The sequence below is a fragment of the Pipra filicauda genome, unplaced genomic scaffold (assembly GCF_003945595.2).
Source record: "Pipra filicauda isolate LSUMZ 115617 unplaced genomic scaffold, ASM394559v2 scaffold71_size5581439_pilon, whole genome shotgun sequence".
Lineage (NCBI taxonomy): Eukaryota > Metazoa > Chordata > Aves > Passeriformes > Pipridae > Pipra > Pipra filicauda.
The window spans coordinates 4,769,393-4,780,789 of record NW_024104887.1 but is presented as its reverse complement, the minus strand read 5'-3'; the positions used below and the strand labels follow the sequence as shown (position 1 = coordinate 4,780,789).

Here is an 11,397-nt window from a genome sequence, read left to right as displayed (position 1 = left end):
CAGTTGGCAGCCTTAGGCTTTTGGTTTTTTGGTGGTTTTTTTAACATGTTCTGGTTCTGCTGAGTTCTGAACTCTCACTCAGTGAGCCGAGTTCTCCACAGAGCTGGAGACAGGAGTGCAGGGGGAATGTGAGTGAGCTGTGAGCATCCAGAGCACCTACACTGCAGCCTGAACCTCACATGTGGTCTCCTTCTGATCTGGCACTGCTCAGCTGGGGTTCAGGGTTTGGGGTGTTTCAGAAAACACAGTAGGTTTTGCTTTTACCCTTTTGCTTTTCGTGGGTGCTTCTCCACAGTGCAAAGCACCGAATCCCCACAGTCCTGATTTTGGCTGGGAGGCTTCCAATTTTGCAGCCAGCATGAAGCACCCTTTCCTGCAGTGGAAGCACCCACTGCCACGATTGTAACACCAAATATTCCTGTATATAAGTAAAAATATTTGCTCATCCTGGCAGGACCGGAGCAGCAGCCTGGCCAGACCTCTGCTCTGCACAGGCTGGTTTTTGTTTTGACAGTTTTATTGCAGAGGCAGGGACAGTCCCACGTTGGATTTACAAGCAGCCATTTTTTTCCCTAATCGGGTGGATATTTTCAGCCTGTGAGCTGAGCAGTGTTGTGCCAGAAGTGAACGTCACGTGAGCTGGTTCGCCCTGGGTACAGCATGTAAATAGCTGACAGCAACCTGACAGCCTTCCTGCCGCTGAAAGGAGAGAACGCTGCCGCTGCGAGAACCTCTCGTGTTCAGGGGCTGAGCCCGAGGCTGGATGTTTCCCTGGCTTGAAGATGAAGCATCTTCGCCCTCCCTGGGCGGTGCAAGGGAAACGAGCTGTGGATTTCCAGCGTGTGGCTGCCCATGCACACACCGGCAGCGTGGCTGCGCTGGTGTCTTCTTGCCGGGGATGCTTCCAATCAGGCTTTGCCATGGTTTTAATCCTGGATGCGGGAGACCTGCAGAGCGGGCGGGCGAGGGAGGGTTTGATGTCTTCCCATGCTGGATCTCTGACTTTCCAAATCCAGCTGCAGTGGTTTTAAGCCAGACAGTGGGAAGTGATCCGTGTGCAGGGCCTGTCTGTAAGCAGAGAGGTGTCTGTGCTCTGCTGGGGCAGCTCTTGGCTCACAGGTAGGAACAGAGGCTTGAGCTGTACCTCATTGCCACAGGGGTCTGTCCCTTAGCCTGCAGCCTTGTTGTCTCCATTGCCAAACTTCCCAAGCATTTGAAGAGGACCATGTCATTTATTCCAGTGGCTCCATCAGAGCAGGAGCTGTCACCTCCCTTCCAGCCTGAGCTCATTCTTGGCCAGTTTCTACAAATGTGTCTCTGTGTCAGTACTGTTCTTCAGCTCCACTTTATTTTTTTTCTCCCCATGCTGTTTACTTAGTCCCTGGGGTATTTATGGCTGATCACGAATCACCTGATAGCTTCTTTTCTCCTTCTAGGATAGGACACCCAAGCCCCCTCCATGCTCTCACTGTGGCAAAGGGTTCCTGTGTCCTCAAACAGCCTCTGAGCCCTCCTTGTGCTCCCTCCTATCGCGGTTTGTGTTTCTTGGACACAGCAACCAGGTCTGGGTGCTCAAGTCTCCCAGGGTCTCGTGCTGCCTCAGCCTTCCTCTACCTCTGCTAAACACGTGGCACTGATCCAGGCTGCCTTGTTTTCTTTGGGCTTTTGTTTGTTTGTTTGCATTGGCTTAAATCCACTTTCCAGCTGCTGAAGCGTTTGACCCTTCTCCCACAGCCAAGGCTGAGGAGTTTCCTCTTCCCACCCACCCCAGCCTGCCCTTTCGCAGGGGTGCCGTGGTGGGTACACGTCCCTCTGCTTCCTCTGGGGTGTTTACCTGCCCCAAGTGCTATTTTCATCTCCTTTGGCTGAGAAAATATTCCCTGTAATGATTCTAGGGATACATGGACACCTCCTCTGGACCAGGACCTCACTAATGAGGGCTGGGCTTATGGCAGGACTAGAAATCCCACAGAAGGATGCTGTGAAAATAAATTTAATAGAAAAAGAGAGCAGAGCTCTGGTGAGCTCGGGTGTGAAGCTGCTCTTGTGGCTGGTGATGATTTTACTTTTATTTAATGAAATTGGGCTGCATCCCCAGCAGTGTGACCAGCAGGTCCAGGGAGGGGATTCTCCTCCTCTCCTCTGCTCTACTGAGGCCCCACCTGGAGTGCTCTGTCCAGCTGTGAGGAGCCCAAAATGAGAAGGACACGCATCTATTGGAGGAAATCCAAAGGAGGCCATGAAGAGGATCAGAGGCTGGAGCACCTCTGCTGTGGAGGCAGGCTGAGAGGGCTGGGGGTGTTCAGCCTGGAGAAGAGACTCCAGGGAGACTTTATAGCACCTTCTAGTGTGTGAAGGGACACCAAGGGAGCTCAAGAGGGACTTTGACAGGATAAAGGGGAATGGCTTCCCACTGCTAGAGGGCAGGGTTAGATTAGATATTGTGAAGAAATTCTTCCCAGTGAGGGTGGTGAGGCCCTGGCACAGGTTGCCCAGAGAAGCTGTGGCTGCCCCATCCCTGGAAGTGTCCAAGGCCAGGTTGGATGGGGCTTGGAGCAACCTGGTCTGGTGGAAGGTGTCCCTGCCCATGACAGGGGGCTGGAACTAGATGATTTTTTAGGTTCCTTCCAACCCAAACTGTTCTGTGGTTCTATGAACGAGCTGACTGGGTGCCTGCTCCCAAACTGGCCTTTTAACGAGGGAAGAGCAGCTTCTCTGCTCCCTCTTTGATCAAGGGAGCAGGACAGGTGGGATTTGCAGGACAGGTGGGTTCACAGGATGGATCCAGTGCCTGTAACCACGGCAGAGGAGCAGTAGCACAGGAGCTGTTACCGACACGGCTCCGTGTGCCCGGCTGGGCTGTGCGGGCAGGAGCCGCTCTGCTGTCGCGCAGTGAGAGCGCTGCGGCTCCTTCGGCTCCTCCGGCTGCCCCGAGGGCACCGAACCCCGCGGGGCCGGGCGGGGCAGCGGCCGGCGGGGCTCATCCCGCATCACCTCCCGCCGTCGCCGCCGTCCCGTTTCTCTCCCTTTTCCCTGGAAGGCGGCGGTGCCGGTGCGTGTCACGGTCCCCGCGGAGGGTCCGTGCGTGTCCCCCCGGTGTGTCCCGTGCCCGCCCCGCACAGCGGGTGTTGTGTCCCGGGGGCGTGTGGCCGTCCCGGGAGAGACCAGCTGCGGCCCGGGGCGGGGGTACGGGGCAAAGGGACCTGGAGGATACGGGAGGAGTGGGATATCGGGGAAGGTACCTGGATACCGGGTGGGGGGCACCGGGCGGGGGTACCAGGGGGATCCCGAGGGGTATCGGGGGAGATATCGGTGGGTATCGGGGGAGGGGGGGCACCAGGGGGGTACCGGGTGGGGGGTATCAGAGGGTACCGAGGGGGCAGTATCGGGGGGAGATATCGGGGGGTACCAAGGGAATCCCTGAGGGTCCCGGGGGCAGATATCAGGGGGTCCCGGATGAATCCCGGGGGTCCCGGGGGGGTTCCCGGGGGCAGGTATCAGGGGGTCTCGGGTGGATCCTGGGGGTCCCAGGTATCCCAGGGGTCCCGGGGGGGTTCCCGGAGGGTACCGGGGGCAGATATCGGTGGATCCCGGCTGGATCCCGGGTGGATCCCGGGGGGGTCCCGGGTATCCCGGGGGTCCCGGGAGGGGGGGCGCGCGAGCCGGCACGTGCCCCAGCGGCACCGGCGCGCGCCCCCATTGGCCGGGGCGGCGGCCAATCAGCGGCGGCGCCTGTTTTTGCCTCGGAGGAGGGATAAAAAGCCCGGGCGGGACCGGCGCGGAGCGGAGCGGGCGCGGCACCGGCGGTGAGCGGGCTCGGGGGTACGGGGAGACGAGGGGGGCTATCAGGGGGCGGGGGGCTCCGGGGGGAAGCACCGGGGCGCGCCGAGGCCTCGCAGGGGGGCGCGCGGGGTGGGGTTTGCACGGGGGAGGTTTTTGCGTGGGGTGTGATCGGGGAGGGGTTTGCACGGGAGGGGGTCGGTGGGTGCTTTGGGGGGGGAGGCTGCGGAGAAGGAGAGGGGGATTGGGGGGTAATAGGGTGTATAGGGGTACACGGGTGCATGGGGGGATTCATGGCAGGCAGCGGAGGGAGAGGGGATGGATGGGGAGAGCCGGGTGGTGGTGGGTGGGGGGGCTGCATGGGGAGCGGGATGCAGCGGGGCTGTTCGGGGGAGCTGGGGCACGGGGATGGTGCAGAGCATCAGTGGGGTGTGCTGGGGAAAATGGGGTGTGCTTTGGGGGCGGCTGGTAGGGGGAGAGCGGGGATGCACCTCTTGTCGCAGAGAGGGGCTCTGGGCCGGGGAAGGGTACTGGGACTGGGGAGGAGGCTGCGGGTGCAGCGTTGAGGAAGAGGAGGAGAGGTGATGGAGGAAACGCGTCGTGGGCTGCACTGGGGCCTGTGCCGTGGGTGGGTGGGTATGGGGGGGGCACGGCTGCAGACTGGCTTTTAGGGCAGGGGTCTTTGAGCCAGTTTCCGTAGCTGGAAGGGGCACCACTGCAGGGAGCTGGGTCAGACCCCCATCCCACCAAAGCACCTCGGGCTGGGGCCTGTGCCCCATGGAAAACCCTGGGAAGCTGTCCTGGCCGGGCGTGTGGCCAGCTGGTTTCCCCATTGTGCCGGATTGAGATGTGCTCAGGCTGGGAAAAGCCTCAACTTCTCTAAAATGGTCACGTGCCTTGTGACCCAATGGTTGCCCCCCACCTCAGGGCTCCCCAGAGCTGCCCCTTGGCCATGCAGGTCTGCTCCCAAATCTGCTGCTTGCTCCCATGGGACCCAGGGGCTGGGACAAGTGGAGACAGTTAATCAGGCCACAGCATCTGTGGGGCAACCTGGAGATGCCAGTGATCTGTCTCCCAGCTGGATGGTCTGGCAGGTAGCAAAAGGCACTCCTTGATGAGCCATGGGTGGTATAAATTGCATGTTTAGGACCCTCACTCACATTCCAGAGCAGATCTGTGCCCTATGGGGGGCAGAGCAGAGCTGTTGGATAGTTTAAAGCCACTATTAGGGATGTGGGGCTGTGTCCCAGCCTCTGCATGCTGGCAGCAGGGAGATTGGGGTGCTGGCTGAAACCCCCCCACTCTGGCATGTGTTTCCTCACTGCCTTATCAATGAGCTGCCTGCCCAGTACAGGTGATGGGGGGTGGGCTCGGGGCAGTTGCTCTTTGCTGCATTTTCATACCTGTTGCTCAGGAAGTGGAACAGAGTCCTTGAGCGCTCCTGTGTCATGTGGAGTGCCCACTGGAGGGGCTGTTCCAAGGGCACCTGTGCTCCCCCATCCCTCCAGGTCACTTGGCAAGCTGGTACCTGCAAAAACCAGTTTTACACCCGAGTGCCTGACACTCAGCAGGCAGGTTTGCTCGCGTGCTTCTAGAGAGGTTTCCTGTCAAACCGTACTCAATTTTAACACTTTTTGTGCAGCACGTGCTGTGTCTGTGGACTCACTGAAGGTTGTTCTGGTCCCTGCAGGTTGAGACTGAAGGAGGCCACCTCCCCAAGCAGCCATGGCCCCCACACTTGCCACGGCCCACCGCCGGCGCTGGTGGATGGCGTTCACAGCCATCATCGAGAACCTGCTCTTCTCTGCTGTCCTGCTGGGCTGGGGGTCCCTCCTCATCATGCTGAAGGCAGAAGGGTTTTATTCCTACCTGTGCTATGGGCAAGGTAAGGATGCTCTGGGGTCTCGTGTGAATAAGTTGCTGCTGAGCTTTGCTGGTGTGATTTCCCTGGTTTAGGGTGCTGCAGCAGGGCTGAGCTCAGTGTCAGTGCTGGGATAGAAGGAAGGGATGTGTGCTCTTTTCCAAAACCAGTGGCATTCTTGTGATGGTGCAATGTGCCTGTAGTTGCTCTTGCTCTGCAGAGTGATTGGAAAAAGAAGCTTTAATGATTAAGTAAAGCTTTTCTGGATGGCCTTTTCCACTTGACCGTGAGTTCTTCCTCTGCAGGGAAAGGCTGGATGGATTCTGGAGGATGATGATTGGTGGGCAGGGTGTCCTGAGTTTATAGGAGGAACTATACAGGCACTTTGTTCTTAGTGGTAGGGAGGAAAGTAGTGTGAGTGGCGATAAGATTAGAGGAGTCCAGTGCTGCTGTTAAGAATAATTTGCAGAAGTAAATGCTGCTGATGTTCTGTTCCTCTTCAAGCACCCAGGATGTGCTCAAACCAGGCTGTTGTCTCTGTGAGGGCTTGAGATTCACTCTCTGCCCAAGGCAGAGGAAGTATCTGTCCACGTTGCAGACACAGCCTGGAAGGGAAGAGGCAATAGTGGTGTGGGAAGGATAACCCTGGGAAAAACAACCTGGAGGTAGATAGATATCCCCAGCCTGGGCACAGGGAGAATTGTGGTCTGGGGAATCCCACAGTGTGGTAGGGTGGACAGTGAGGTTAAAAGGAGCTTGAAGGTAAAGGTGTGGTGTGGATTTGGAAGCTGCTGTACTGACTGAAGTTTTGCATGTGTTCAGAGAAGGGAAGAGCAGAGTGAAGAGAGGCAGGAGGAGTTTGGGTTCCGTCCAGAGATGTGTGGTGGTGGATTAGACTGGATCAGCCCCTTTGGGGCTGGAGGAGGAAGCAGTAGGGGAAGAAAAAGAGTTGGAAACAAGTACATGGACCCACAGTGGGTGATGGCTGAGAATAGTGGGGGAAACCTCAAGTGTGGGAAACAAAGTCCAAGCAAAAGGTGACTGTGAATGGCTGTGATGGTTCTTTGGGTTTTGCTCATTCATCAGCTGCTTGTTATCTCTCCTGCTTTGTGTGCCTGAGGGTGGCTGCCTAAGTCCTGTAGAGCCTGGTCTGGTGCACCTGGTAAACACATGTTTGAGTCTTCTACCAGCCATAGCTTGGCTGCTTGATCTCCATCCTGTGCTCAGCTCACAGTGCGGTGCTTCCAAGTGTGTCACTCAGGTCTCCAGTAGCATTGCAGACTGTGAGGAGAGTCCTCAGCAGCTGGAGGCTGTGTAGGGCTTCTGTTCAGAGCTGTGCTCTCCAAATCATGGAGACTTTGTCATAGGCCTGTGTAAGAGATCACGTTAAACCCATCAGGTGAAGACTCTCTGCCACCGAGATAAAGCACATGAGAGCTGATAAGCAAATGCTGACTGTCTCTGAGAGCAGGCATTTGCCTGTCTGCTTCCTGAGATGTGCTCTGCTGGCAAGAGCTTCACTTGGGGCCCACCTCCTGCTCTTTGATGGCTCTCAGTTCATCTGCCTTTGTCCTAAATGGCTGAGATTCACCTTGGCTTCTCACCCCTATTTGCTAATCTGTGGCTTTTCTGGCTCTCCCCGTGGGAATGCCCGAAGACCATAGGGAAAATGCAAATGTTTGGACTGCTGTGAAATTTCTGCCCTGGGGGTAATAGCTTCCTCCCAGTGACCAACTTGTGCCCTGAGGCAAGAGAACCTAAACCTTGAAAAGAAATTTATGTGGTCAAATTGTTCTCAAATATCTGGCCATCACTGCTGAACTTGTGATGAGCAGCACATTCATCCATGCTTACTCACTTTCCTTTCTCTGTTTTTGTCCTCATTATAATGATTTGGTGGGGTCCTGGCTCCAAGTGTGGGGAGAGCAAGCTCTCAATGACCAGCCTCAAGCTGAGTTTGACCTTTGCTGGGATTAGGATGCCCTAGTGGTTGCCTTTTTTCAGGGCAACCTATTGAATCCTGCAGCCAGTGGGTGCTTGGCTGGAAGGCTGGTGCAAACAAATTATAACTAGTAGCCTTTGGGCACTTGTTGTTCCTAATGCTGCTGTGTGCATGTAAGTATTGCAAAAAAAATAGACTTTTCCTAATGAGCCAAAGGTTCTTGGCAGGGCTTTTGGTTTGTCAGCAAAAGCTCTTGCACTTTGTGATGCTGTCCAATGAAAGGGAAAACTAGACCTTGTCCTTTCTGCAGGCTCTTCTCTGAAGGTAACAGCAGCTGCCCAGAAAGTGGCTGCAGTTCATGAAGGGCTCCTTGTCTTCATATTGAATCACCCACTTTCCCTGCTTGCCCTTAGCTTCTGGTGCTGGATTTTACTCAGCCACTGTACAAATGTGGGGTCCAATGGACTCTTAACTCAGTTGCCTGAGGGTGGAGGTGGACACCTAGGAAAAAAAATCCAAAATAACAAATATTTGTAAAGCAGTTGTGCAACAGGGTTTGAGTGGGGGGTTGTACCAGTTTGGCCACCTCCTGAGAGGTATGTTTGAAATTCGCTGACAAGGAGTCTGGTAGTAGCACTTTGTTCCCATTTTAATTTTACTACACTACTACTTGGCCTTTAACCAACTGATGCAGCATCTTTTATTCTGTGCAAGTGCTGACTCCACAGTCTTTATCGGGATTTGGGCTTTATCAGCTCTTGGGGAATTTGATCAGTTCAGGGTCTTGCATTGCTGTGATGTTTCTGGGATTGGGAAGCTCAAGGCTTGGGTCTGAAACATGTTTGAAAAAAAAAAAAGTCCTGAACTTGATAATCTGCTCACAAAGAGCAGAGATAAGGGGCACAGAGGGCTTTCCTCTAAGACAGGGCTGCAGAATACCAAAGGGATGATAAGCTAATTCACTTATGGCAAGTTAACGAGCTTTAACACAGGCATAGGGGGAAGGTGCTGCCTTGCAGTTCTTTCCTCTTATTTGGAATCTGTGATGGGGAATTTGCAGTCTGAAGGTCCCTTCCAAGCTGAGAAGATACAGCAACGCTTTGTGGAAAGGCTGCACAGGTGACCCCGTAAACAGGAAGAGAGAAAACGTGGTAAATGTTCAATTTGTACAGGAAACACACTGTGCCGATCAGCAGCTGCCGGGGGAGCTGCAGGGGAAGGTGCTGCAAAGAGGAAACCACAGCTGGGGAAGGAAGGGAGTTTGACTGGAGGTTGTGCCTTGGCTCTGTGGGGTTTTCAGCTGGGTGCCCAGAGTCCTGGAAGTGCAAGTGGAGGGACAGGGAAACCCGAATAAATTGCATTTGCAGTAGAAAGCAAGAACATCTCCTCCCAGTTCCCAGAAGTATGACACCATCCTGAAAAGACAAAACATGTTCTTATGTGGGCAGACTGCAGATCAGTTGTTTGCACATGTCTTTCATGGTGATATTTTTTTTTTAACCAGTACTCCCAGTTCTTTGGCCCCAATTTCTCTCTTTTTCCCTCCTTTTTTTTCTTTCTTTTTTTTTTTTTTTTAATATAAAAAAAGAGGAGGAAAGTGAGGGTGTGCAAGCTTGGTTCCACAGAGCTATTGCCAGGGTGGCTGGGGGTGTCTTCCCTGCTTGGCACAGTCTGATCCATGAAACAAGATGAAAGGAAACCTCCTCTCTGCCATCCGAGATGGCAGTCGCTCCTGAAAAAGCCAGACTTGTTCCTCTGGTAATGTGGTGTGTGTGCCTGAGATTTGAAGAGGTCAGTAAAGAGTAGTTAATGATTGACCCTCTCATGGAACCTACAGCACCTAATTTGGGAGAAAGGGTGACTTTAAATGTTCCAGCCTGAACAAATCTCAGCGATGATCTTGACATAAATGATTACCGAGGCAGCCTTGTTCTCACCTAAGCTGTCATTCCTTAAATAGTAACTTGAACTACTAATTGGGCAGTAGAAATCCTGCTGCTTGTATGGGGAGTGCTGTAAAAATAGGCAGCATGTTCTTGTAATTGCTGGTAAAGACTTGCAGCTTCTTCTGGCTTGTCGGTGAGACAGCGGTGAGCGTGCTCAGCCTCTCTGCTGCTCCTTGCCCGGGTGTCTCTCCTGCCTGTCAGACCTGGCAGGTGGACTTGGCAAGAGAATTTGGGGAGGGCACCACTGTGGGCACAGAGCCAGCCCTTCCCCAAAGCACTGCTGCAGAGGGAGCCAGGCACGTAGGAGACTTTCCCCAGGAGTGTGGCGTGCACTGATCTGGAACAGGATCTGTGATTGAAGGGAACTGCTGTTTGCTGTAACCAGGTGCCTTAGGTAGGTGAGTAGTTAGGCAGGTTCTCTGCCCATTAAACTCCTCCTGCATGTCCTGTGCTGTCACTCACTCTGCTGTGCTGATGACCTGCTGGCACCTGAATCTGTGCTGCTGGAAGAGACAGCTCTTGGCTGGACCTTGTGTGTGCTGCAAACACCTGCAGCCCCTCCAAAATGTTCTATTTATGGAGGTGGCTCCAAGGATCAGAGCATGTCAGGGTGCCAAGGACTGCTTGAATCATTTCCATTACGCCTCAGTGGATCTTCTCTTGTTGCTCAGAGGCTGATTCTATTTTCACAAACAATTTGTATTTCCACATAGCACTGTTGCCTGGCCCCTCCTTGGAGCTGGCACTGAGCAGCCGTAAACAAGGTGGTTGGTACAGGCAGGGACTGGAGTTTTGTGCCCTATTCCAAGCCTTCCTGGCTGCAGCAAGTCTTTGGAGAGGGCCAAGTTTCCTTGCTGTTTCTGAGCTGTGCCCTCTTCACCTCCTGGTGTTGGTGCCCACCGTGAGTGTCACTGGAGGGTCTGCAGGTGTGTGTGGGAGCTCCTTGGGATCATGTCACTGCTGTACACAGCAATACACTTTCAGGAATTCATATACTCCAGCTTTAAATACTGAATATTTCTGTTTTGAGATCTTTTAATGTGGAGGGTTACAGATGCTTTAACACACGCAGCCAGGAGTTAAAAGGTCACTGCACTGTTCATGGCCCTCCACCCTTCTTCCACTCCACAGCTGAGCTATCTCTGTACAGTGCTGACACAGAGAAACTGCTACTACTTTCTCAATTCTCCCTCTCCCCTTGTTTTCCCGAGTTTAACCTCTCACCCACATCTGTTTCCTATGAATTTATCTTTGTGGAGAGCCCAAAAAGCCTTGATGCTGTGGGTGAAGCTGTGAGCCTGTGCCTGCCTTACAGAGCTGCTGTCTCAAGTCAGTATTTAAGATCTTGGACCACACCAAGAGGAGACTGTGAGGGAAAGATGGATGAAAAAGATTGAGATGTAGCGTGAAAACTGCAGAGAGCCTCCCAAGTCTGTCCAGGACAGACTTCTAAGGATGTGACTTGGGAACCTCAGGCTGCAGTGCTGCCCTCCCTGCCAAAGTGATGCTGCTGGTGGGACATGTGGTGTTTTGGGGATATTTGTTGCTTACTCAGACTATCCACGAGTAGCAGGGCAAGAGAAGGGACAGATTAAATTATCAACCAGGAGCACATGGCAGTGGGAAGGAACAGTCATTGCTGCCTGAAGGCAGTTTGAGACCATCTTAGCAAAGATGTTGGTGGGAACAATGTACACGGAGAGAAATGCCTCTGCCTTCCCTGGAGTGCTGGGAGGGGACAGAGGAAGGTTTGCAGGCAGCTCAAAAGCCTTGGATATCAGCTGAATTCCTGCTGATACCTGATGGCTGGAAGGTGGAGTGAGGTTTGTTTACAGTGGACACAAAGCTGGGAGGGTGGTTTTGGGCAG

General features: G+C 54.0%; 1 protein-coding gene across 1 annotated transcript in view; it reads left to right on the top strand.

Annotated features, from left to right (window-relative positions):
• The first annotated feature begins 3,791 nt into the window (after positions 1-3,791).
• Positions 3,792-11,397, top strand: part of SLC43A2 (solute carrier family 43 member 2) — a 28,958-nt gene continuing 21,352 nt past the window's right edge. The window contains exons 1-2 of the mRNA XM_027725878.2: positions 3,792-3,806; positions 5,471-5,665. Of these exons, the coding sequence (XP_027581679.1) occupies positions 5,506-5,665 (160 nt within the window). The 5' untranslated portion in view covers positions 3,792-3,806; positions 5,471-5,505. The remainder of the gene's footprint in view (positions 3,807-5,470; positions 5,666-11,397) is intronic.